General features: G+C 41.1%; 1 protein-coding gene across 16 annotated transcripts in view; it reads left to right on the top strand.

Annotated features, from left to right (window-relative positions):
* Window positions 1–15,786, top strand: part of LOC308289249 (muscleblind-like protein 1) — a gene marked incomplete at both ends in the record, with an annotated part of 87,019 nt that extends 71,233 nt beyond the window's left edge. For 5 of the 16 annotated variants that reach the window (XM_080730891.1, XM_080730881.1, XM_080730890.1 and 2 more), the window contains 5 exons: window positions 5,089–5,328; window positions 10,492–10,642; window positions 13,429–13,464; window positions 15,451–15,539; window positions 15,730–15,786. In XM_080730891.1, the coding sequence (XP_080587017.1) occupies window positions 5,089–5,328; window positions 10,492–10,642; window positions 13,429–13,464; window positions 15,451–15,539; window positions 15,730–15,786 (573 nt within the window). Of the gene's footprint in view, window positions 1–5,088; window positions 5,329–9,047; window positions 9,102–10,491; window positions 10,643–13,428; window positions 13,465–15,450; window positions 15,540–15,729 lie in introns of all 16 variants that reach the window. The other 11 variants (XM_080730887.1, XM_080730879.1, XM_080730877.1 and 8 more) reach the window with 5 other exon arrangements.
* Window positions 15,787–26,824: the final 11,038 nt, after the last annotated feature.

Below are 26,824 nucleotides of genomic sequence, written 5' to 3'. Positions count from 1 at the left end.
GCCTCTCTAACATCTGCCTGACAACAAGGCAACCTCTTTTTTTTTTTTTTTTTCTTAAATAAGACCAGCAGCCAGTAGCAGCTGTGGCAGTGATGGCACTGGTGGTGAATTTATTTGTGTGTGTGCGTGTGTGTGTGTGCGTGCACGCGTGTGTGTGGGCGTGCATGCAGAGGCATATGTGATATACAGTAGATCAGTGGTTCTCAGCCTCTGAGTCGGGACTCCCAGGGGGGTCCCCACATTATTTTGGGGGGTCCCCAGATGATTAACTTAAAGTGCAACGTTGTTTTCTCTCTCAACAGTAAACAAACCAACATAAAGTTTAAGTGTATAGAGAGGTTATTTACACATTTCTAAAGTGACAATTTAATACCTCCAAAATGATCAATAAAACATTGGCCAAATTGTCAAATGTTAGAGGCAAACATTTTGAAAATAGCAGATCTACATGCTCACAACGCCTCGCGTTGCAAGGTGTTGTGATCATGTAGATCTGCCATTTTCACAACAGAACCGTGTTATACAATCATCATCATCCTTCGACTGTCGTCGAGATCCTAGATGCCACGTCTTTCCATCGGGTCCTGTCGGCCATTGCTGCTCCCAGTTCTTGGAGTGCAAGTCCTGTGTCCCTGGAGATGGTGTCAGGATATGTATGAGGCCTGGTTCCTCTGGACGATTGGGGGAGCCGCCATAGCAGGATATCTGATATTACTTGATCCTTGGAACGGTAGCAGTGACCAGCAAAGATTGCTCTCCGACGTGCTACGGTTGTTGTTATTGGCGGCAGTTCACCATAGATCTGCTTTTTGGTTGGATGAGTTTTCCAGGAGATGTTTTTAACACACATGAGAAGTCTTGTGTATGTGCCATCAAGCCGGTCTTGTAGTTCCTTCTTCATAGTCCATGTTTCAGCACCGTATAGCAGGATGCTTTCAACACAGGCCCTGAAGAAAGAGACCTTGGTAGAGGTTGAAATGCCGGACTGCCAGACTCTAAGGAGTTTGTTGCAGGCATTCCAAGCTTGTCCCTTTCTGGCTAGAAAGTCCTTTCTGCTGTCAGCCACATATGAACCAAGATATTTAAAGTCCTCAACTTCCTTAATGTGTGCTCCATCCATTGATGTAATACATGGGTGGGTAGGATCCTCATTCATAAGCATGCATTCTGTTTTCTTGGTGTTTAACTTCAGTCCTACTTTGGAGGCGGCTTCTTCAAATGAGACTAGCAGAGTCTGTGCAGCTGTTATGTGCTCTGCGATCAGGGCGACATCATCCGCATAGTCGAGGTCAGTCAGGAATTTCTCACTCTGACGACCAGATCTTCTTCCAACCATGAGGCCTTTGTCCCTGAGTTTGTCCACTGATTGTCTCAGAGCGTAGTCCACCACGATGACGAACAGGAAAGGTGCAAGCGTGTCACCTTGGAGAATTCCAGCTGTGGTAGGGAATTCTTTTGTTGGGCCATCGTGGCTCTGAACGAAACTGGTGGGATTTTCGTACATGATGGCAATGGCTTTAATGATCTGCTCAGGGACTCCGTAGTTATGAAGGATGTGCATCATGGCTGCTCTGTCAACACTATCGAAAGCCTTTGAAAAGTCTACAAATATGATGGTACCTCTCCTCTTTGAGACCTTGAGTTCCTCAATGATTCGCCTTATTGCGAGAATCTGAGGAAGGGTGGATCTTTTCTTCCGGAACCCATTTTGATTTCTTCGGAGAATCGGGTCAAGGTGAGGAGTGATCCTGTTCAGAAGAAGAGAGTTGTAGACTTTAGAGGCAATGGCCGATAACGTGATGCCTCTGTAGTTGTTTGGTTGTTGTAGATCACCGGGATAATGCAGGACTTTGAGAATGCTTTGGGCTTGTTACCCTTGAATGTTCCATTGCAGAATTCCAGCAGTTGTTCGTGAAAGAGCTCGTGCTTCCATAGGAAGGCTGGAATGTTATCGGGTCCAGGCTTTTTTGCCTTGTTCAGGTTTTTCAGGACTGATTGGAGTTCTTCCATGGTAAACAGGTTGGTATCAATGGGTAGCTTGTCACTCACCCTTCTATTGTAGAAAGGGTCATTCAAGTCAACCAATTTTTGGTCAGGACTTCCAAGAAGAGTGCTGAAATGATCGAACCATTTGTCCAGTCTTTCTTGAGTGGTGTCTCCTTTGATCTTTATAATTGGAGAGGCCTTTTTGTTTGTTATCTCCCTTAGAGCTTCCCAGGCTGCACCATGTCGTCTCCCAATGTGAGCCCTTTCCAGTTCCTTAGTTTTGGAAATGAGCTGTTCTTCAAGCTCTCTGGTGTAGGCATCCTTAAGAGCAGACTTGGCAGCCTCAAGTCTGGCTTCAGAGCCCCTTGTGGGACGAGTTCTATGAGGGTCAGCAACACTCTTCAGTACCCTTCTTGCATCCACTACTTTACTACTGCTGGAGATCAGATGTGACTTTTTCTTTTTTCTAGGAAGGCTTTCAAGGGCAATTTCCCGGGTTGCATCAACAAGCTTGTCATACTTTGAGCTGATGTCAGTTGGGTCGTCCAGTTGGTCGATAAGAGCAGAGTATCTGTTATGAACTGATATTGTGAATTCTTGATTCAATGTATTGTCTGATGACACTTTCTTCCAGTCTATCTGTTTCATGGGGTCTTTGGTTGGTGGTTTGCTTTGCCTATAGCTTATTTTAAAGGTACCAGAAACTATTTTATGATCTGAGCCCACACTTGTAAATGATGTGTAGGCACGGCAGTTTTTAATGCTGTTTTGCCACTTCCTTCGAACAAGTATGTAGTCTAACTGTGACAGGTAACCGCGAGTGTTATACAAAATGTAATGCCTCAACTCTTAGTGCTTGTCAGGGTGGGAGGTCCCCAGTTAAAATATTATTATTTTGGGGGTCGCGGCCTGAACAGGTTGAGAACCACTGTTGTAGATAGACTAGTTCTCAAAGTGGGGTCTGGGGAGTTCCTGGGGGTCCCACCCAGCACAATGTGTCCCCAGCAAAATGAGATGGCATCAGTTTACGTTGTAAGCGATGCAACGTATTGTGAGTTGTGACCGAGGAGCTATTTGTGGAAAATGTCATTTTAAACATTTTTTTAACACAAATCTCCTCTGACGGGGGTCCCTGACACATTGACACAAAGTATTTTCAGATGGGGGTCTGCGGTTTCCCAGGAGGCCTCTCAACCCAATCAGCTGTGGCCACAGGGGATAGATAGACTGGGAGAGAAAGAATGAAAGCCTTTCACACAGACAGATCAGTAATGTGGACGAAGAGCTGTCCTGACACCAGACAGACAGAGGAGGGCTTAGCAGATAACACGTCTGGTGGCCTTTTTGTCTGGCAGCCCGTCCTCATGCACACACACAGGTAAACATGAATTTGCTAAAAGGCACAGTGACTAACATACAGATACAATGCACCGTTTAATTGCCTTTCTGCTCACTTCAAAGAGGACTATAGGGTGGCATTTGGAGTTAGGGCCGCTCTCACAGTCTCACAAAGAACAGATCCAATCCTGGAAACAACGCTGTCTCATGAGATCAGTCAGATTATGTCATATGGTAATTACGTCAGCTCCCACCTGGCCACCTCCCTCGGGAGTAACCAGCCACCAGCGGTGGATAAAGTACTCAAATGTTTTACTTGAGTAAAAGTACCAATACTGCAATGTAGAAATACTCTGTGGCTGCCCTCACACCAAAATACCTATTAGAGTGGAATCCGCGTTCCGCCAATGCATTTCAATGAGAAGGGAGTGTTTTTTGCAGGTATCCTCTGCTGGCATGAAACCGCTTCACTCTCATTGAAATGCATTGGCGGAACGCGGATTCCACTCTCATATGTACTTTGGTGTGAGGGCACCCTTTCGAATAAAAGTCCAGAATTCAAAATGTACTTGAGTAAAAGTACGAAAGTATTGGCATCAAAATGTACTAAAAGTACCAAAAGTAAAAGTACAAAATGTTTGAAAATAGCAGATCTACAAGCTGTGAGCTTGTAGATCGGCTATTTTCAAATAGCCAAGGTATAGAATAGGGCTAAAGTGATTAATGTATGTTTCATAATATTAAAATTATATCTGCAAAGTAATTAGTAACTTACGTTTTCAAATACATTTAGTGGAGTAAAAGTTCAATATTTGGATCCAAGATGTAATGGAGTAGAATTAAAAGTATTGGAAATTGGAATTACTCAAGTAAAGTACAAATAACTCAAAAGTGTACTTAAGTACAATACTTAGGTAAATCTACTTAGTTACTTTACACCACTGCCAGCCACCTATTTCCCATGTGCCTCGTTGAGCCCCTTGATTTTTAGACTGAAGCTCCATGCTGATGCCTCCCCCTACTGGCTCCCTCAGGAGTAGCAGCATCAGAACTTGGCTTGATACTGTAGTCCAGGGGTGGGCAATCATTTTTTCCATGGGGCCACATGAACAACAGAAAGTATTGTGGAGGGCCGGGCCAAAAGGCAGTGCTCCCCGCAAGATGTGCACCCCGCAAACTAATCACACGGCGTTACCCCCTGACTTCAGTAAATAAATACTTAGCAGTCCAATTTTTGTTGAAAATCCGGCATTCGGCATCGTCTTTTCTTTTTTTAGCCACTTTAGCCATTTTTGATGGGTAAGGTAAGGCAGGTCGTCTTGACGTGTGGCCAGTCTAACCACCTGCTTGTTATTGAGACAACGATCCAATGATCACACACACATGCTGATGTTCACATTGCGTCCATATGTACGTGAATAAAAATAAAAAAAAATAAAAAAAATGCAGTCAGAGTGAACCAATGGGCCGCATACGGCAATGGTAATGGTTTGAGTAGCCTGTGAGTATAGTCAGGAGGTCTGTCATCTAAAACCTTGTATAAACGTCCAAAATATTGGATTCATTACTTCACTGGGTGTCCTGAATTTTGTCTAATTGCTTCCGCGACCTTTTGTGCTGCTCAGTCGGACAGTGGATTCACAACTTGACCTTTTGCTAAAGTTGCGTGCGTGTGTCTGTGTGTATGCGTGTGTGTATGCGTGTGTGCGTGCGTGCGTGCGTGCGTGCTTGCGTTTTGTGTGGGCCCACCCATGTGTCCGCCAGGTCTGTCGGGAGTACCAGCGAGGTAATTGCACGCGCGGGGAGAACGACTGTCGCTTTGCCCACCCATCGGACAGCACCATGATCGACACCAACGACAACACGGTCACGGTGTGCATGGACTACATTAAGGGCCGCTGCTCCAGGGAGAAGTGCAAGTACTTCCATCCGCCGGCGCACCTGCAGGCCAAGATCAAAGCCGCCCAGCACCAAGTCAACCAGGCCGCCGCCGCTGCTGCCATGGTAAATACCCCTCTGGGAAATAACCCCTTAACCCAGGTATACGTGGTGGATCTGAATACCCCCGGGGGCCATAACTGGCAACCTCCTTTCTTCCACTCTGCACCAGTGTTTCTCAAACTTCTCCATGTCAAGGACCCCCAAATTGACACTTATTAGCCCGTGCGTGGAGCCCCACTTGAAAAGATATGCCAAGGACCCCCATAAGAGAAGATTTGTACGGCTCTAGCAGTGATTTTCAACATTTTGATTTCAAGGACCCCCTCCAGTTTGACATGAATTAGGCTACGGACACCCATTTAATGGCATTTCTATCTCTGGGACCGCAATTTATATTGCATATTGTTTATTTAACTCTGAGAGTGTGGTTCCATTTGTACACTCTCTGAGTTACAGAGCCAGACCACAGACCACCACAGACCACTATTGGATATCATGTTTTATCTCTGGACAGTGGGGCCCCAATTTTAAATCCTCTGTGTTAATTTAACTCCAAAAGTTAACAGAACGTTGTCCACAAGTTAGTTCCTAACCGCCAACCATTTAGCTGGGGACCCTGTTGAACCCCCTCAAGGACCCCTGGGGGTCCCCAGACCCCATATTGAGAACCAGTGCTCTACTACACCAAATGTCCTCGCCGAAAATAGCCGTTGAGCTTGTAGATCTGGACATTTCAACGAATGTTCGCCTGAGAACATCTCCCCAATGCTTTGATTCCAGCTTGCAGCACACATTCCAAGCTCTACTGTTCCCCTCCGTCCCGTCAGAGCCCTATCTACCCATCTTCAGATTCTATTTAGTCACTAAGGGCACACTAAACCACATAAACCCTAGCATCTAGGCATGTGCTTGAGCCCCTGCCCTTTTACCCGTCTGTAAAAAATGCCCTCTCCAGACCATGAATGCAGTTTTTACTACAACGTGAAAGAAATGCAAATGCCCTCTTTCCATGCCATACCTGAAGGCAGCATTCAAGAGAATTGCCTTGTCCAAAATCTCCTGAACTTGAATGCCGCATCTTATGTTGAAAGAATTGCCCTCTCTGTGTATAAATCAATGCTGTACACCACATCTCCAGTATTGACTTGATTATGCTTAGTTCAATGTGGCATCAAGCACCGAAAATAGCCAAACTCCAAGCAACGCGCAGCGTTGCGAGCTTGGAGGTCGATATTTTCAACAAAAGGCCCTTTTAGAAATTTCAGCCCCTGCCTCTCTAACATTCTCTGCACGTCCCTGCCAACATCCATATTTGTGGGGAAAGCTTTCACTGAAAATAGCAGATCGGCTATTTTCAGCCAAAGCTTTCCCCACAATAACAGTACTAGTATGGAGCCCTGGGGGACTCCTCTCTACCATGGGGTCTAAGTGGTTACGTTGTGCTTCATTACCAAATCATGCTGTTGTGCAGTGGCGGAATATTACTAAGTACATTTACTACTGTATGTTTGATGTACCTTTACTTTACTTGAGTAAATATATATTTTTTGATGCTTCATAGCAGGGGTCTTCAATGTTTTCAGGCCAAGGACCCCTTACCTGAGAGAGAGATAAAGCAGGGATACAATACTACGTATTGTATTGAATTGTGTTGCAGATTAAAAATGTTCATAGATTTCTAAGACAGCTTAGACTTGTTTGACAGCAACGTTACAGTGTAGGTTGTTGGTTTAATGTGTATTTTTAGACATTGAACGATTTGGACCGTCAATACCTAGTCTGCTTTTCTTTTCACTCTACACCAAACCTCTTTGCCAAGAATAGCTTGTAGATCGGCTATTCTTGGCTTATGTTCCACACAGAATAGGGATACTAGGGTTCAAGTGGTTAGTGTAGAAAAACATAAAGTTCTTATCACACAAAGATTTGGAGGACCCCCTGTAGTAACTCTGAGGACCCCCTATAGGAGTCCCAGACCCCCTGTTGAAGACCCCTGCTTTATAGGCCTAACCTCTGGTCCACCACGTCTCAGAGGCAAATATAATACTTTTACTCCTCTACAATTATTTGACAGCTTTAGGTACAATTTAAAGGGATATTTCACCTTCAAAATACTTTTGGTCATTTTAACATCTAATCAGGCTTTTATGAAAACTCTGAACAGATTTTAAATTGCTTCAATATTTAGATATTTGATTTAAATGTTATCAGGCCTTCTTACCGCAGGACGCCTCCCCATACACACCCATTGTAACTTCAAACTCAATTTTAACCATGATAGATTCATTAAAAAATACCCATAATTTTTTCTGGTGACTCATACTAACCTCCTAATCCGTGAGCATGCCATGTTTTTTCGATAACTCTTTTCGTTTATTTTTTATATTTCTTTATTGTATTATTTCTTTTTCCATTTTCCCAAAGAATTATAAAAAATAAATGAAAAAGGTTATCAAAAAAGCATGGCCTGCTCACGTATTAGAAGGGTATTATGAGTCACCAGAAAATATAATGGGTGTTTTTGATGAATCTATCATGGTTAAAATGGAGTTTGAAGTTACAATGGGTGTGTATGGGGAGGCATCCTGCAGGAGGAGGACTGATAACATTTACATCAAATATCTTAATATTGAATGAAGCAAATTAAAATATGTTCAGGGTGTTCATAAAAGCCTGATTAGACAATAAAATTACCAAAAGTTTTTTTGAAAGTGAAATATCCCTTTAAGCCCTATTTTATACTTACTATACTATATTACTATACTATTTCTTTTTTAAAGGTTTGACAATTTCGGTGCTTATACTTATATAATATATATAAGTATACTTATATACTTATATATATTATATTTGTATATTGTGGTGATCTTAGTACTTCTCCACCACTGCTGTTATGTGACTGGGCCAACTGTTCCCCACAACTGCACTCGTGCTGTGTTTTTGTGTTGGTTCTAGAACATTTTATTGTTTGGGACAGTAAAGGGGTTTGCAAAATGTTTTGTACTAAATAACAATTTAAGAATTCTTTGCCAAGTAACACATACAGTCAAGTGTTGTAAATCAAGGGTAGGGTGCCCAACCTTTTCCCCCCAACTGGGGACTCCCACCCTGACAAGCACCACAAGAATTGTAGGGATTGCATTCAGTTTGACTCTGTTCCACAGATAAATATTTTGAAAAGTAGACAAACTGCAAGCTCACAATTGCACTGTGAGGCGTGTTATGAGCTTTCAGATCGGCTATTTTCACAATGTTTGCCTCAAAGTCATTCAATTGTAACTTTAGAAATGTGCAGATAGCATACTTTTTACCATATGTTGGTGTGTTGAGTGAGAAAACAATGTTGCACATTAAGCTAATCATTTAGGGACGTCCCCTCAAAAGAAACATTTGGGGACCCTGCTGGGGGTCTCGACCCACAGGTTGAGAACCACCGTTGTAAATGATGCTTATTAAACTAACGCACAGTAGACTTAGTCGCCGTCAGTATAATCTTTACAGTAGCTGAATAAGAAAAACATATTTCTATTCTTAACAGTGTCAAGGGCCATGGTTCTTTTTAGTAACGCTAATGTCATTAAAGTGCATGCCTTTAGTCTTGTTATTGTTGTATACTGCATTCCAATGATTTATTTATTGTGTTTGTTTGTTTGTTTGTTTGTTTTTATTTTGTTTCTCACCAACCCAAACTGCACTGCTGCTCCTCCGCTTGCTGGTTTATGTTAATGCGCTTGAACCCCATTGGCCCATTGCCATCATGTGCTCGCTGCCTGCTAATTAAGACTCAGTCGGCTGACAAATCACTGAAGCGACCCCTCGACGCAACCTTTGACCTGGTACTATGACCTTTCACCTTTTAGCTTGGCATGTACTGTTAGCTGTGTTAGACTAGTGGTTTCCAAACAGTGGGTTGGGACCCATTTGTGGGTCACTGACCAATTTATGTGGGTCACGGCTCAAGTAAAAATCTAATTTTCTTTTCCCACATTTCAATTTATTTTAAATTTTTGTCTAAAATAATTGTATACATTTTAAAACATACAAACAAACAAATCCACGAAATTCCATAAATAAAAATTACAATAATTAAGAAGTAATGAAAATAGCCGATCTACAAGCTCACTAGTTTGTGCCTCCGGGCAAAGTCTAATCTCTCTTTTGGGGCTGGACCTGAAAGGTTTGGGAACCACTGGACTAGATACTGTAGAGTTGACTGAAGCCTGATTTACACTTCGTCTTACAATGGAGCCATAAGCAGAAAATAGCCAATCTACAAGCTCACAACGGGTTGCAGATGCGGCACGTTGTGAGCTTGTAGATTGACAATTTTTTGGTTGTTCAACGCGGTCATACGATGGAGCGTAAATTAGACATAAACCAAACTGAACGTTGGTGATAGTAACGGGTGATAAACTGATTGTGGCCATAACTATTTATATAGGCTACTACAAAAAAAAACAATAGGAATAAATAAAATAAAAAGATATCCATGCATGTTCATTTAATGTTCCAATTCCCTAAAAATCCATACCTGGTCCTACTAACTTCCCATTTTATTGTCCACGATCAGTTCATCGCCTCCATTCAATCCCTACATTAATGGATTGGTGGCATGATCATGTATATGTCAGTATTCAAACAAAGATTGTGTGGTAGCCCTAATGCATGATCATTTTCTGTTTTGCATGTATCCTTGTGGAAGAGGTGTCATACCAGTCTTAACATGGCTTATAGTGTTATCATGGAGCTAGCAGTGCAGCTTTCCCTAATAACTACATCATTTCTGTTGATGGTCCAAAAAAATCATTGCTATTGTAAATTGTATTACAACTGTCTCTACAGATAGCTCATCTTAACATTCTGATCTCTAGCTTCGTTTAATGCTTGTAGCATTTATGTTTTTGTATTCAGAGTGTTGAATGTACTCTATGACATTGTGCTCACATCGAATGACTGTTTTGTTATCCCTAGTTAGTTATGACAGCTCCCCAAGCTAGCACCAGTGTCCGGTCTTGCTCTGTCAAGAGTAGAGTAGTTGACCGCTTGCTTGCCAAGGTTTGTTCACAGCCGTTTGATCATAAACTGCAAATCGGCAACTGTGTTTTCTAATGAAGTTCTCTCCTCTCTCTGTCCTGAATGTCACTGCTACCATTCTTTTGATTTCCCTCACTCCCATCCCATTACTGTGGTGTTGTCCCCTTCCTCCACCGTGCTCCCTACCATCAGGGGCTTCCTCCCGTTTTGCCTCCTTTACCAAAGAGACCTGCACTTGAAAAAGCCAACGGTGCCACCACCATGTTCAACGCTGGCATGTTCCAGTACCATCAAGCCCTGGCCAACATGCAGTTTCAGCAGCAGGCTGCCTTCATACCATCAGGTAAGACCAGTGTTTCTCAAATCTTTACATTTAAAGGTCTCCCCTTAACTCAGAGTTACCAACTTGAATGGGTCCATTTAGACCCCCATAAAGGAACCCACTAAGTCCATTTTGAGAACCACTGAGGTAAGAACTAAACCCAAGCAGCCCACGATGAAGTAGTTTGATTATCTTATCTCCACTGACCAGGGTTGGATTTTGGAAGTGGCCAGTGATTCTCAACCCTTTTCACGTCAAGGACCCCCAAAGTGATACGTATTTGGTCGCAGACCCCCACCAGAAACAATTTTATGCCAGGCGCTGCCAATAGTTAAAGACATGTTCCACATTTTCCACATTTTGGGGAATTGATAAGGTCTGTCAAATCCACATCATAGCACAGACAATGACAGCTAGGGAGACGCAGAACAGGGTGACCGGCCTACATTTGGCATGACGCAACCATAAAACGGGGGCAACTATACCGATATATGAGATATCAAAAGTGTTGAATCAACGATGATTAAAAAGTACCTTAAGACCAAAAGAAACACATGATTAAAGACATTATATAGTATTATATGCCCTACAAAGGCAGAGTGCAGTAACTACGTTTTCGGACACACCGACTTATTTGTGTCGCCCAAAGGTCAAATTAGCCTTCATGATATTGGGGGATGAGCAATTAGCTCAAGAACAGATATACAATCAGTATAATATCACTTAAATGACTTTATCTCATTTGGCTGATCAGCTGTAACACTTTTAAACCCATTTTTTGGTGAAATTCAGGAACGTAGAAGCATTGCAGTTTTCTGGGAGTTTAAAATACAATCCTCAATCTGCCAAAAGTCATTATAAGCCCATCCAAGCTTATATGAAAATCTTACATAGAGCCATAAGCTACTGCATAAATCTGCACTGTGGAATCAACTGTACAAAATCTGACAAGACCAATATCCGACATCACTGGAATGTCAGTCAATTAAATTTCATCCACGTGTCACGCTGACAAAGCATCTCCCCAGGCTGTCCTTGACAACCTTGAATGACACTAAACCAGGGGTCTTCAACAGGGGGTCCGGGACCCCTAGGGGGTCCTCAGAGTTACTACAGGGGGTCCTCCAAATCTTTGAGTGATAGAAAGTTTTTTTTCTCCTTTTTTATATTACCCACTTGAACCCTGGTGTCCATATTCTGAGAACTTTAGCCAAAAATAGCAGAGCTACAAGCTCACAACGCCTCGCATTGGTGTAGAGGGGGAAAAGAGCAGACTAAGTACAGAGTGAAAGGTTATGTTTATTAAGTATTGACGGTTCAAGTGGTTAAATATCTGAAAACACAAATTGACATGAATCCAAAATACACTGATGATCGTGCTGTCAAACAATGAATCTATATGGAATCTATGAGAAGGTTGTGGGGGTCCCTGCTTCATCTCTCTCTCAACTAAGGGGTCCTTGGCCTGAAAACGTTGAAGACCCCTGCACTAAACCCATCTAGGTGACATTCAGGAAAAATCCACCTTTCCTTTCCTGTGTGGCCAACAGCTGTGACTGTGTGAGAAAGTGCTGGGAGTCCTGATGCAGAGCTACAAAGCAGCAAATGTATTTTTTATTTTACTTTACATTGCTGCGATGTAAAATAAATAAAACATTTGTAATAACGAACACATTTCATGTAAACAGACCTGACTGTACTCACTTACTGCAGGCAGTGTTGCAGTTGAAGCAAGGTCTTCTCATTGACTCTCTCCCCTAGCAGCAGGGTCCCTGGGTTGTATAATGGCTGGCTGTATATTCATGTTTTATGTTAAAAATACAAAGCAATCCACTCCAAAAACAAACACAAAATACCTTGCTTGGTGCCAGACAGTGCCGCTTCAATATTTTAGCACCCTTGGCAATCGCCTATACTGTACGACCTCTATCGTGCCTACTTGTTTTATCAAACTTTAAGACTATATAATTGCGACTGTAGGTCGCAGTTTACTATGTGAACGGTCACAGCTTGTCCATATGTATCTCTGTCTATCTATAACACCTGACACTGTGGTTCTATGGTTTTGTCGCTCTGACATCATGCTCTAACGTCACTGTGATTTCACACTAACAGAGTCCCTTTTATGCCCATATATGGAGTTCCCTGATGTCATCAATATTAAGCCCATATCTAACAGGACTTCATATGGGAATGCCCATATATGGAGGCCACATCAGCCACATACCACACTAACGGTTGGTTCTACAGACAGGAATCTATGGGCATAAAAGGGTATGATGTCAGATGTCATAGACATCATAGGACTTTCACATAATGAATAATTGAGCGTCTTACTAGTTTATATACAGTATATATGTGTGTGTGTGTGTGTGTGTGTGTGTGTGTGTGTGTGTGTGTGTGTGTGTGTGTGTGTGTGTGTGTGTGTGTGTGTGTGTGTGTGTGTGTGTGTGTGTGTGTGTGTGTGCGTGCGTGCGTGCGTGCGTGCGTGCGTGCGTGCGTGCGTGCGTGCGTGCGTGCGTGCTTGCATGTTGTATGGAGGGGGGAACACATTCTTACAGGGATAATTAGGTTACCTTCGCACAATACCAGGCCTGCTGAGTTGACGCCAGCATATTAGCATAGTGTATTGCAATCAGTTCATGTTCAGTTTACAGTATGTGCTGTGCTCTGTGCTCACAAGTTAACTTTCTCCCGTATGTGTGTGATATTATGACACTCGATGGCTAATGTGTTGATGGGTTGTCTTGATTTCTTCTCCCCATCTCCCTTTCAATCCAATCCCTGCTGCAATGCATGATGGGCAGGCTCAATATTGTGCATGACACCTGCAACAAGTGTTGGTAGGTGCCAGCTTTCCTTTACTTTGAAACCATTCACACTCCATCTCAACCCATTATGTTATTATGAGAGCACATAATCCATTCTGTCAGTTTGGCATATAACCTAATCTGCTCTGTAATTACAGTATTTAAAATATATATATTATATTGTGCATTCCTTTCAAACTGTTAAAGTACAGTTGGTGGATTGTGAGTTCCAGTGAAACCGATAGCATAACTTTCATTAAATTTCAGTAAATTAACCTATGAAAAGTAGATGTTGTTGTAATGTGCATTCATTTGTCCTGATCCCCTCTGTGTATCATCCTGGTAATGCTGTCCTTTCTTTTCACTCTTCTCTAATAAGTCTGTGTGTCACCTAATGCTTGTTGCAGCTCTTACTCTGAACCCTGCTCACCTGTCCTTCATCACAGACCATAATAATCTTTGCCACACCTCATTCAGATTTGTACGTGCCATATAAACATGAGGATTATGTCATTACTACAATTCTCAATTCACTCATTTACCAATACATTTTCTCATGTTTATTTGCAATTTATAGACTTTCAAAAAAACTTTTGGTCATTTTATCATCTACTCAGGCTTTTGTGAACATCCTGGACAGTTTTTAATTTGCTTGATTCAATATTTAGATATTTGATATTCATTTTATAGACACTCATTCACCCAGGGCTCCTTCTTATTAAAACCCGTGTAACTTCAAACTCCATTTTAACCAAAACACTTTTTTTCTGGCGGCTCTTACTACCCTCCTAATACGTGAGCTGGCCGTGTTTTTTTCGATAACCTTTTTTCATGTATTTTTAATACTTTTGGGGGAAAATGGGAAAAAAATTAATACAATAAAGAATTATTAAAAATAAATTAGAAAAGTTATCCAAAAAGAATACACATGTTTTTGATGAATTTATCATGGTTAAAATGGAGTTTGAAGTTACAATTGGTTTGTATAGGAGAGGGCCCTGGATGGGGACTGTCTGATAAAATGAATATCAAATATCTAAATATTGATTCAAGCAAATTAAGCCTGAATAGATGATAAAATGACCAATGTGGAATATCCCTTTAAGTGTTAACCCAGGAAGCTTTGTAGTACAGCCAAGCTTAATGCATATTCATACTCCATCACACAATGGTGTCGCTTGATGGCCAGAACCCATTTAGCTGACAACTGGTTACATGTGGGAAAATAATGATTTGTATAAGTCATTGGTTACAAATGGACCCTTACAGATCTGTGACTCTGAGAGTGTACAAACAGACCCTTACAGATCTGTAACTCTGAGAGTGTACAAACAGACCCTTACAGATCTGTAACTCTGAGAGTGTCTAAATGTGTGGTGATTGAATAGTTTGTAGCTGTTGTTTGAATGTGGATTGTTCTGTATGTCATTTAGTAAGACAGGAATTGACAGGATGTGTACTGACACAGACATGTCCTTGATGCGTGTTTACTAACCGCATCCTAGTTGCGCCAAGACCTGCCCCGTGGGGACACTGTCATCGCCCGAACACGTTACTTTAAAGTCACATAAGATAGATACATACAGTAAGAAGATACATAAGTGTAGATGGCTTGTGAGACTTGTGAATCAAAGAGAAAATCTTGTTACAGGTGAGCTGAGTGTAGGCTGTTGGTCTGCTTGACAGACCAAAGCCTCTCATGCCTGAGATGTAATGGAGATGAAATAGCTCCAAGCGGAGATATGACAGGGACTCTCGTGCTCAGAGATGGATCACCAAACTGCTGAGAGATGAAAAAGAAGAAAAGAGAAGGTTATGAGTCGACATTTGCAAACTCTCAGAGTTAATTTATAACTGTGGATTTTACAGTGAAGAAGAGTTTCTCTTGGAGTTACAGACACCCTAAAAGAGTCCATTTGGACCACTGGTGGTTACCCTGGCTTTGAGAAACTGTGGTATAGATGAAGCTTAATGCACTGCCCCGGTTCAAACGACTGTGTGATCTTTCCCTCCCTTAAGTACCCATGATGCACGGTGCTAATCCAGCCACTGTGTCTGCATCCTCCACATCTGCCACAAGTGTTCCCTTTGCAACAACAGCCAATCAGGTTTGCTTCTCTTCTGAGCTCACAATGTTTTATGGTTTTCTTTTCATGTCTAACCCTTTTGCATTATTTATTTGTTGATCTTGTGATTAATTTGTGTCTATCTATCCGGTATATCCATACAGTATATCTTTGTTTTAATGAAAAGTGCATGTCTGTGTGTGTGCGCGTATGGGTGTGTGTGTTTTCTCAGATTCCAATAATATCTGCAGAGCATCTGACTAGTCACAAGTACATGACCCAGATGTAGGACTCCCAATCAGAACAGTATGTGCCCCTTCTCTTCCTCTTACACAACACAGTCATAACACCATCATAAGTCCTGAAAAACACTAGTCTAGGAAAACCCCAAATACTATCCATTCTCCTGTTAATCCAGTGGTTCCGTGACCCCCCCCCCCCCCCCCCCCCCCCCAAAAATAATCAAATGTGAAGTTGTGAACTGTGGACAAGATTGAGGCACTGAGGCAATACATTTAGTTTGACTAGGTTCCACAGATAAATATTGTGAAAATAACCAATCTAGCAAGCTCACAATGCTTTGCAACACTTGTAGATCTGCCTCTTTCATATATATATATATATATATATATATTACTTTTGATGCAGTAATGGTAGTTTTTTTCTTCTTCTTTGTTTATTTAGATATTAAAAAGGTCTTAAAAGTCCTTAAATTGTCACTTCACTCTGGGGGTCACGACCCACAGGTTGAGAACCACTGTGCTTAAACTATGACTCCATTTTCTGTGTTCTGTGACAATGATTCTTTACAGATCAAATTGGAGTGTGCTGGCGTGCAGTCCAAGATGAGCGGTCGTCTTTCTTGCCTGTAACATCACCAATCAAAAAGGAGAATCGCATTTAAACTGGAGCGGAATTTCATATGCATGTTAAAAACAGCAGGCTCAGTGTGTTGTGGTTCTGACAACAACATACTGACACAGCTGAAGAGAACATCATTCACATTTTACTGTAGTCTGCCTCCCACTCTGTGGAGACAACTTATCTTTATTCACCAGACACACTTTGAATGTCAACATGAGGTAATCGTGCAGGAGCCGTAGTCAGAAAACGACATTGGTACGTTCATAGACCAAGAATTATTATTACTTTTCTTCATTTTTATTTTGTTTTTTATTTGGGGGCAGCATTTTTAGTTTGTTGTTGTTTTTTAGGTTCTTTTTGTTTTTTAGTTTTTTTTGGGGGGGGGGGGAGGGGGGGGGGGGGGGGGGGGGGGGGGGGGTTAATCTAATTTTGTTCATTTGTTTACACAAAAGGTGCACCTTGTATGTAGATGAAGATAAGAGAACAGAGAAAGATAATTTCACTGAATGACATAATATGCATGCATATTGCTTTTTTGATTTTGTCCTTTGTTAAATCAATAGTGGATTCAATTGGATGAGTGGGCTCAGAGGCAAAGTGACCATTGAATGTTTGTGAGATGTCGTCCACAATTTGTAGCCTATCTTTCTATCTTTGAAGCACATGTCTTTAATCTTGCAGGCTCCATGTCAAAGTGCCATACATCTCTGATATTTTAGCAGTGTTACACAGTGTTAAAATCAACGATTCCCTTTAATAAATCTTTGAGTTACTTTTCTTTGTCTTGGAGAGCATCTAGCATCCACTGTCATCGCTGTTACCTGAGTCTCAATAGCACCATGATGATTAGGCTACATTTATTTGGTCTATTTTGGCCCCAGTTTATGTTGATTGAATAGTTTGTGCTGTAGCTGTTGTTTGAATGTGGTAGTGTATGTCATTTAGTAAGACAATTGACAGGATCTGTACTGTCAATTAAGATCAAGATATAATCTTGATACATAAAGTGTAGAGATGTGAGACTTGAGAGAAAATCTTGTTACAGGCGAGCTGAGTGTAGGCTGTTGGACTGCCTGACAGACCAAAGTCCCTCGCCTGAGATGTAATGGAGACAAAATTGCTCTAAGCTGCGATATGACAGGGACTCTCGTGCTCAGAGATGGATCACCAAACTGCTGAGAGATAGGAAGAAAAATCTGGGAAGGTTACAAGTCGACTGACGATGAATTTGTGGCTGAATTGATTTGCTTTTTGTTTTATATTTACTCATCTTTTAGTGTTTTTTTTTGTGTGGATTCAGTGCATTGTATATAGTCTTAACATATTTAAGAGAACATGTGTGTTTGTCTACTTGAGAAATGTTTTCTGATGGTCAGCCAAAGTCTCTTTTGTGTCATTGTTCTTAGATATTGTTGGTGGACTAGGGGGGCTATATTTAAAAAAAATAAAAGAAATGTATGCAGGCCACACGAGTTGGGCCAAATGGAAGTTTGAGTGTTTAGAGTAGATCTCTAAAACTCATTATTGTTCTATTCTGGGTGTTCTTCAATCATGTTGAATTGGTGAATAAGAATAGTTCAAATAAAGGGGCAAGTTTATTATGATTGTATAACTCATCCAAAGCCTTAGAATACTCCATTGGGTCAGCACAAAGCAACATGCCATTTTAAACCATCCAGTTGCCTAATCCAAACCATATTACACATGGACACAGAGCACTATGTTATTGTCACTGTTATCCTTTTGTCTACGTTCTTCTTTTCTTTCTTGTGTTTTCTTTGAAGGTGTGTTTCACTTCAATGTGTTGATCTTTTGATATTTAGTTTGTAATTAGTTCATCATTTTCATCTTATGAGATTTATCTTTCTTATAATGAATATAAGGTAACGTGTGTGTTTGTGTGTTCCTCATACACAGTTTTCTGAAATTCCATGTAATGTTGATTTTAGAATGATTATGATTGTAAACTCAATATTTTCTACGTTATATGAATTGTATGCATATTGTTAATTTCTCTGGTCTGTTTGAGTTCTTTGATCAAAGATGTTTTATATGGGTATCTTACAATGAGGAAATAGTAGAAAAGAGGGGCTGTTGCCAGTGTGGCAACAATTGCCAATAACCGAGTAATATTTTAATGATTGTAAGGTTTGTAACTAGTCATATAAGGGGAAAAAAAGACTATTATAAAAATCTAGTTCTTAGATGTTTAGGGTAAAGAAGTTATTTTCTACTGTATCCATTTCAAATAGTGACTATTGTTTGAATATTTTTACTCTCCCTGGAAATTGGGCCATGTTGGAAAACAAGCTGCATATTTGGTCACTTTTTGGGGTTGTTGCTGTCGGGGTCAGGTAAACGTGGCAGGTAGAGAGCGTACACTGATCTCTTACTTAGCCAACTGCAAATAAATGAGCGGGGAACCTAGAAACTGATGAAGGTTGACTTTTTTGCACTTCTGTACATAGTCAAAAAAGAGAGAATCGTGTATATTGAGATCTTATTTTGAATAAAAAATGTCTATAACTACAAGGAATTTTGCTAGGATAACAAAAAATAAAAATCTTATGAAAGGCTGAACAAAAATGCTTGCTTAAAAGGGCACTGAGTTCTCGTGTCTAATTTATACTTGGTCATAAGACCATGTTGCTTGCCAAAAACAACATATTTTCAACCTAATTTGGTTTTTTGGTTGCAAGCGACACGATTGTACGACGATGTATAAATTGGGCTTCACGCTCCTACCCCTTTCAGAAAAAGGCAAAGTGTTGCTATTCTTTTTTGTCAGCAGCTTGTAGTTTGCCAGGTAACCTTCCGGAGGAGGTGTCCACTACACTTCACAAAATGGTTCATTCAACTTTAATAGTGTACAAATGGAACCAACATTTGTAGATTCTCAGAGTTAATTAAATGAACACTGAAGATGTTCCTGTGTACCCTCCAGTGTAAGGGCCTGACTGGGTTCGTCTGGTCCCCTAACCTGCCTAGTGACAGGTCTGTGTGTCATGGCCACACCCTACCAGGCCCAACCAATCACATCAAGTCCTGTTTCTTTACCTTAGTCAGAGGATTGCATGTTCAAGGAAATACATATACCTTTAAAAAAAAAGAAAAAAAGAAATCACAACACAGTAATATTGAATAAGAAAACATGTTACACAGCAAGATGTATTTACAGTATACAATATTCTATCAATGTAATGGACTAAAATAAAAACAAAAAATACAAAAATAGAATAGTGATTTATTTAAAAAAAAAATAAAGGTCTCCTTAAGATATACTCACTGAAGTTTCACCATTTGGAGAGTTAAAATACATACAACACAAACACCCTAGCTATAAGTATGTTCTTTATGTTCGTAAGCTGTGCTTCTGGCAGATGAAAATGGCTTAATATGAGCATAGTTATACAGGCAGAATGTATGGAAACTGAATCATATCCATGGTTTAAGAATAACTTGTTTTGCTGGAATTCTGTCCTGATCATCTCGTCATTTTTCATCTTCTAAAAGCACGCATGCTTACGTTTTTGGATATAATGTAAACAAAACAAAAAAAAAAATATTTTGTTTGTTTCTCTGCTTGTAGTGCTAAATTGATGTATTCTGTCCTCTGCTGCGGTTCATTTCTGCTTGTTTTACTGTTCCAGGCCCCTTGAAATGAGATGTCATGTTTGTATTATGGTCCACTCCTCTGAACCCGTTGTGGAAACCAGTGATTGCCACAGTCTAAAGCCATAACATATAATCTCATCGGAATGAAAAACTACGTGTGGATTAGCTGTACTGGGGAAGAGGAGTGAAATCAGATCATCTGTTGGCAAATGTTTGCTAAATAAAGGTCATGAAAGCAGTTTATGTAATAAGCTGTGGTGCACGGTGCCAGCAGTGAAGGATGTGCATGGAATAGTTCTCATTGGCATTTTGTTTCAATGGGGCCTGCAGTGCTATATTTGATTCTTGCTGTTATGAATTTGAAAAAAAAAAGAAGAAAAAAAAAGATAATAAAAAAATATACAAATGGACTGAAGTGAAATTCATTTCTCTCAAGAAGTGTCATCTCTGGAGGGGTGGGGGGGGGGGGGGGTTATCTTGTTGGGCCTAGATGGTGGGAAAGTCATCATACCTGATAAAAGGAAGTTCTCCAAAGTACTACTTCCCGAGACTCAACTATACTTTTTACGCAAATAAAGTTAAATGGCCTGGGCCACAGGGTAGTGGTCCAGGCACCTAGGCTGGTAATCCAGACCAGCCTTGCAGCGTCGCAGGTTAGAGTCCCGGTCCTGACGACCTTTGCTGCGTATCACCCCCCCCCCCCCCCATCTCTCTCCCCAGTTCCTGTCAGCCTACTGTATAACTATCAATAAAGGCAGAAAAAGCCCCAAAAAATATCTTTAAAAAAAAGAACAAAGTTGAATATTGATCTAAGACCCGATTGATCTAGAACTCATCAGGGTGTTATAGGGCACGGTTACAACAACGTTTAATTCTACCTTTGAGGGCGGATTCTGCCCATGCTTTTCAATGGGAATGAATTGAAAACCATTGGCAGGTAGAATTAAACTTGGGTGTGAATGTGCCCTTACAGTTGCAATAACCTCTCTCCATCAAGAGAGGACATACAACTTACATAATGTCACCTTCTTAAAATGTTTTTTTGAGAAAGAAAATCTATTTTTGCCTAAATCAGCTCTTCATGACACTGGCTGGCCACCTCTAGTAAAATCACCTCTATATCCTTATTGAAATGGATCATGCTGTTCCCGCGGCCCTTCATTTTAGTATGGCCGATCTCAAGAGTATGACTTGGGCCAAAAAGAAAAAAAAAAAGAAGAAAAAGCCTAAAGGGCCATTCACACTAGCCTGGGTGCAAGCCTGTTCGCTCCATTCCGCGATTTGTTTTGTCGAGAGAGACAAAACCGGAGCGAACAGGCTGGCACCCAGGCTACATTCACACTGGGCACTATCTATAACTATAAATATAAAAAGTATCTTTTTAAAAACTGGATGGCAAGTGGCAGTGTTCACACTGACTATCTTGGCAAAAGTCAGGTTTATAATATTTAATCCTGAATCCTGGGGGCACAGTGGCACCTGCAGTCAGTAGTGCTGTCGCCTCACAGCTAGAAGGTCCTGGTTTCGATTCCCATCAGGGACGCTGTGGGCGCTGGGGGCGTGTTCTCTCCTCTGCGTCATCAGTGCCCATAGGTGGGGTTGGTAAAAGGGCCTTTCTGTGTGGAGTTTGCATGTTCTCCCCGTGTCTCCAAACAGGGTAAGTACCTTCACAAACACACACACACACACACACACACACACACACACACACACACACACACACACACACACACACACACACACACACACACACCCCCACACACACACACACACACACACACACACACACACACACACGGACACGGACAGCCTGAGAGAGGTAATCTAGTTATAGGCTTTTTTCCCCTTAATTATATATATCATAGGCTTTATCATAAAGAAAGGTTTTTAGTCTAGTCTTAAATATACTAGATTTTATTTATTGCCATATACGGTATGGAGATCCCTGTGATGCAGGGAAACCAAATCCCTTTTATGCTCATATATGGAGATCCCTGTGATGCCAGAACGAATTTGACCCTTTGTTTGAGCCGCATCCGGGTTGAACATGATCTGTGGAGCTGCCATGTGTTGTAATTTTGGACATCCTTGACCTTTTGGAAGTATTTTAGGTATTGTATCTCTGTGTGGTGTACACCAGTCCCATTGCAAGATGCTGTACTCTGTCATCTACTGTGAGCCACCCCACACTTGAAAAATGATTAGCGTTGAGGTGAGCCCAGAGGAAGGTTAAGGAGCCTAATAAGTTTGTTTCAGGCAGTTTGGAGCCTTGTTTTTAGGGCCTTTGGGGCGTTGTGATACCATACGTGGACTCCATACTAGAGGGGCTGAATGAGTGCACTGCTAGAGTGCAGAATAATAGCATATTTAAGAGTTCAATGAAAGACAACAAACAGAAAGGCCTGTGAGAGAAAGCAAGAAATGATTATGAATGCATCAATGTGTGAAAAATCAACTCAGCCACCAGATGGCGCCATCTCGCCATCTCTTTGGCAATACAGCCGCACCAATCCAGTGGTGGAAAGTATTCAAATTACTCAAGTAGCCTAGCCTGTTGTACTTAAAGGAGCTATAGTCAACTTTTTCTTGAAAAACGGATGCTAAAATAAAAATAATGTTTCGAAAATATTTTATAAAAAAATAAGCTTCATATATGTGTTTCAATTAAAAAATGACCACAAAAAGCGGAAAAATAATGATAAAATAATCATTTTGGTCCTTTGTTTACATTTACAGGGCCCGTAAATGTAAACAAAGGGCCAACATGATTATTTTATCATTATTTTTTCGCTTTTTGTGGTAATTTTTTAATTGAAACACATATATGAAGCTTATTTTTTTTATAAAATATTTTCGAAACATTATTTTTATTTTAGCATCCGTTTTTCAAGAAAAAGTTGACTATAGCTCCTTTAAGTACAATTTTGAGATACCTTTACTTATTGAGTAGGCTATTTCCATTTTATGATAGGTTACTTTATACTATAGCCTACTTGTACTCCACTACATCTCAGAGGAAAATGTTTTACTTAGTTTTGACTTCACTACAATTATTTGACACATAGCTTTAGTTGGTACTTTGCATTTTAGATTATTAATAAACTACAAAAGATACATTAACCATTAAACTCTATTTTATACTTTGGCTATTCGAAAATAGCAGATCTACAAGTTCAAGTGTCACAATTTTTTCTTTTTTTTACATATTTTGAAATGCCTATCTGAGTAGGTTAATTACTTTTACTTTGATACTTTAGATGGACTTTATATTGTGGTATTACTACTATTACTATTACTATTACTATTACTAATTAAGTAAAACATCTCAATACTTCAATGCACAAATGGATGATGGCAGATGTCTTATGTGCTGCACACTTCCACTGTCACCCGTACATTACACTCTTATTTGCTATGTTGTGGTGTGTTTTAAATTAGGCCAAAATGTACACTTTAGTCCAATCAGGCGAATAGGATCAGTAGGCATACTCAGGAGTAGGCTAGGCTGTTTTTTCAGAGAAGAAAAACAGGAGCTCACAGATGGAGAAAGAAAATATACAAATTTTAAAATGTAAATTTCTTTGCATGACTCTGATGAAGATGCACTAGCATCGAAACGTTAGTCAATCCTGTTATACTGGCACCTGAATACAAGGTTAGAACCGTCTGAGCTGCTCCAGTGTCTCTCTCTCTACTGCGTACATTTCTTTCAATCAGAACTAGGCCTACTATCGTACCATGCATCACTTCAGAACCCACTGACGTCATGCGGCTTGGGTTCTTTCTTGTACAAGAAAGTAGAAAAGAAAGGGAGAAGGGAGCAATATTTCCACATTGCAATCACATTTTATCATTGTCAGTTCAGTATCAGTAGGCTATAGCACATCAAAAACATATTATGTAAAGTGAACTATGGAACACAGGAAATGATTTCATTTGATTTGATATCCTTCTCCTATCACAGCAGCTCACACATGTTGCTGCTGTGTTTGCACATTGTTTTACTTCATCCAGCAGGTATGGGAGTTTTTCATCAATGGTCATGTTTTCAAACTCTCCTTGGATGGTTATGATCTGTGGGAAGTGTGATGTCTTGGTACAGTGGACAGGCGGTTAGGAAGTGTAGCTCCGTTTCCACTTCATTTTGTGTGCAGTGGGTGCAAAGTCTGTTTTCTCTAGGGAGCACCCTAACCCTCTAACCCTAACCCTCTAACTGTATGCCTATATGACGTCCTTTCTCGATTGCAAGACTGTGCTCACTGAGTCTGTACCTAGTCAAGATTTTTCTTTGATTTTGGCTCAGGTATTCTGCCACTGTGTATTCTCTGTTTTGGGCCAAATAGCATTCTAGTTTGCTCTGCTTTTGGGTTAATTACTTCTCTCCTATGTGTCAGGTAGCTTTCTTTCTGCTGTTTTATAATTTGGTTTAGTCCAGTGAATTGTCTGTCTGGTGGCTCTCTCCCCCTTTCTCTCTCTCTCTCTCTCTCTCTCTCTCTCTCTCTCCATCACTTGTTCCTCTCTCCCTCTCTACTGTCTCTCCCTCTGCTCCGCTGCCCTCCCTCCTTCATGCTGCCTGTCCAGAGGCGTTAGTAATGAACCAGGGCTGATCCAATAATGGCAGCTTGTGTCGCCTGCCTCGCAGAGCATGATGTACGACCTCATGCCCGCAACGCTCAATGAAGCCCACTTACCACTGAGCCCTCAACATGCCCAGCCTACCAATTACCATACACAGAAAAGAAGGCTGAAAGGAAAGTACAAATTTGGTGAATATGCAGATAAGAGCGGTGTGTGCGCGTGTGTGTGTGTGTGTGTGTGTGTGTGTGTGTGTGTGTGTGTGTGTGTGTGTGTGTGTGTGTGTGTGTGTTGCAGCGTGGGTGCGTGCGTGTGTGTGGGTGGGTGTGCGAGCAGGGGTGTCGCACCAAATTCTGGGCCCTGGGTACAAGGATTCACCGTGGGGCCCCTGTGCTTTAACTATTGAAAATAGCAGATATAGAATCTCACAGCGCGGCACTTGGTGCCTCGCTTGAATTTTTTTGAAAAACGTTGAATATTTCAGGTTTTTTGAAAAAGCTATGTTTCTATGTCAGTGGTGCTCAAACTTTTTCATGTGAAGGACCCCCAAAATGATATGTATTTGGCAACAGACCCCCCATCTCAAAATATTTAGTTCCAGGGACCCCCCAGAAGCAAGATTTGAGTTACAAATGTACGCTTAAAAATACATATATTCAAAGATTTACCACATTTTCACGACTTTTTAAAAATAGCAGATCTACAAGCTCGCAGCGTGGCACTCGGTGACGCACTGTGAGCTTGTATATCTGCTATTTTTCAATAGCTAAAGTATAAAATAGTTAAGGCCCCTCCACCTTGGGCCCTAGTAACTCAGTCCCACTCCTCCGGATATAGCAGATATAGAATCTCACAGCGCGGCACTTGGTGCCTCGCTTGAATTTTTTTGAAAAACGTTGAATATTTCAGGTTTTTTGAAAAAGCTATGTTTCTATGTCAGTGGTGCTCAAACTTTTTCATGTGAAGGACCCCCAAAATGATATGTATTTGGCAACAGACCCCCCATCTCAAAATATTTAGTTCCAGGGACCCCCCAGAAGCAAGATTTGAGTTACAAATGTACGCTTAAAAATACATATATTCAAAGATTTACCACATTTTCACGACTTTTTAAAAATAGCAGATCTACAAGCTCGCAGCGTGGCACTCGGTGACGCACTGTGAGCTTGTATATCTGCTATTTTTCAATAGCTAAAGTATAAAATAGTTAAGGCCCCTCCACCTTGGGCCCTAGTAACTCAGTCCCACTCCTCCGGATATAGCAGATATAGAAGCTCACAGCGCGGCACTTGGTGCCTCGCTTGAATTTTTTTGAAAAACGTTGAATATTTCAGGTTTTTTGAAAAAGCTATGTTTCTATGTCAGTGGTGCTCAAACTTTTTCATGTGAAGGACCCCCAAAATGATATGTATTTGGCAACAGACCCCCCATCTCAAAATATTTAGTTCCAGGGACCCCCCAGAAGCAAGATTTGAGTTACAAATGTACGCTTAAAAATACATATATTCAAAGATTTACCACATTTTCACGACTTTTTAAAAATAGCAGATCTACAAGCTCGCAGCGTGGCACTCGGTGACGCACTGTGAGCTTGTATATCTGCTATTTTTCAATAGCTAAAGTATAAAATAGTTAAGGCCCCTCCACCTTGGGCCCTAGTAACTCAGTCCCACTCCTCCGGATATAGCAGATATAGAAGCTCACAGCGCGGCACTTGGTGCCTCGCTTGAATTCTTTTGAAAAACGTTGAATATTTCAGGTTTTTTGAAAAAGCTATGTTTCTATGTCAGTGGTGCTCAAACTTTTTCATGTGAAGGACCCCCAAAATGATATGTATTTGGCAACAGACCCCCCATCTCAAAATATTTAGTTCCAGGGACCCCCCAGAAGCAAGATTTGAGTTACAAATGTACGCTTAAAAATACATATATTCAAAGATTTACCACATTTTCACGACTTTTTAAAAATAGCAGATCTACAAGCTCGCAGCGTGGCACTCGGTGCCGCACTGTGAGCTTGTATATCTGCTATTTTTCAATAGCTAAAGTATAAAATAGTTAAGGCCCCTCCACCTTGGGCCCTAGTAACTCAGTCCCACTACTCCCCCCCCCCCCCCCCCCCCCCCCCCCCTTATGACGCCCCTGTGCGCGAGGTTGTGCAGCAACCTTTCTGGCAGCCGAGTTGTCATCAATGGAATGGGAGAAGGAGCAGTTAAACTGAGAGGCACTGAGGCGTTAAGTGTCCATTATTGCACCCTGATGTCAGTGAATGAA

This window comes from Nannobrachium achirus (genome assembly GCF_963921795.1).
Source record: "Nannobrachium achirus genome assembly, chromosome: 8".
Classification (NCBI taxonomy): domain Eukaryota; kingdom Metazoa; phylum Chordata; class Actinopteri; order Myctophiformes; family Myctophidae; genus Nannobrachium; species Nannobrachium achirus.
This window is presented reverse-complemented; position numbering and strand designations above follow the sequence as displayed.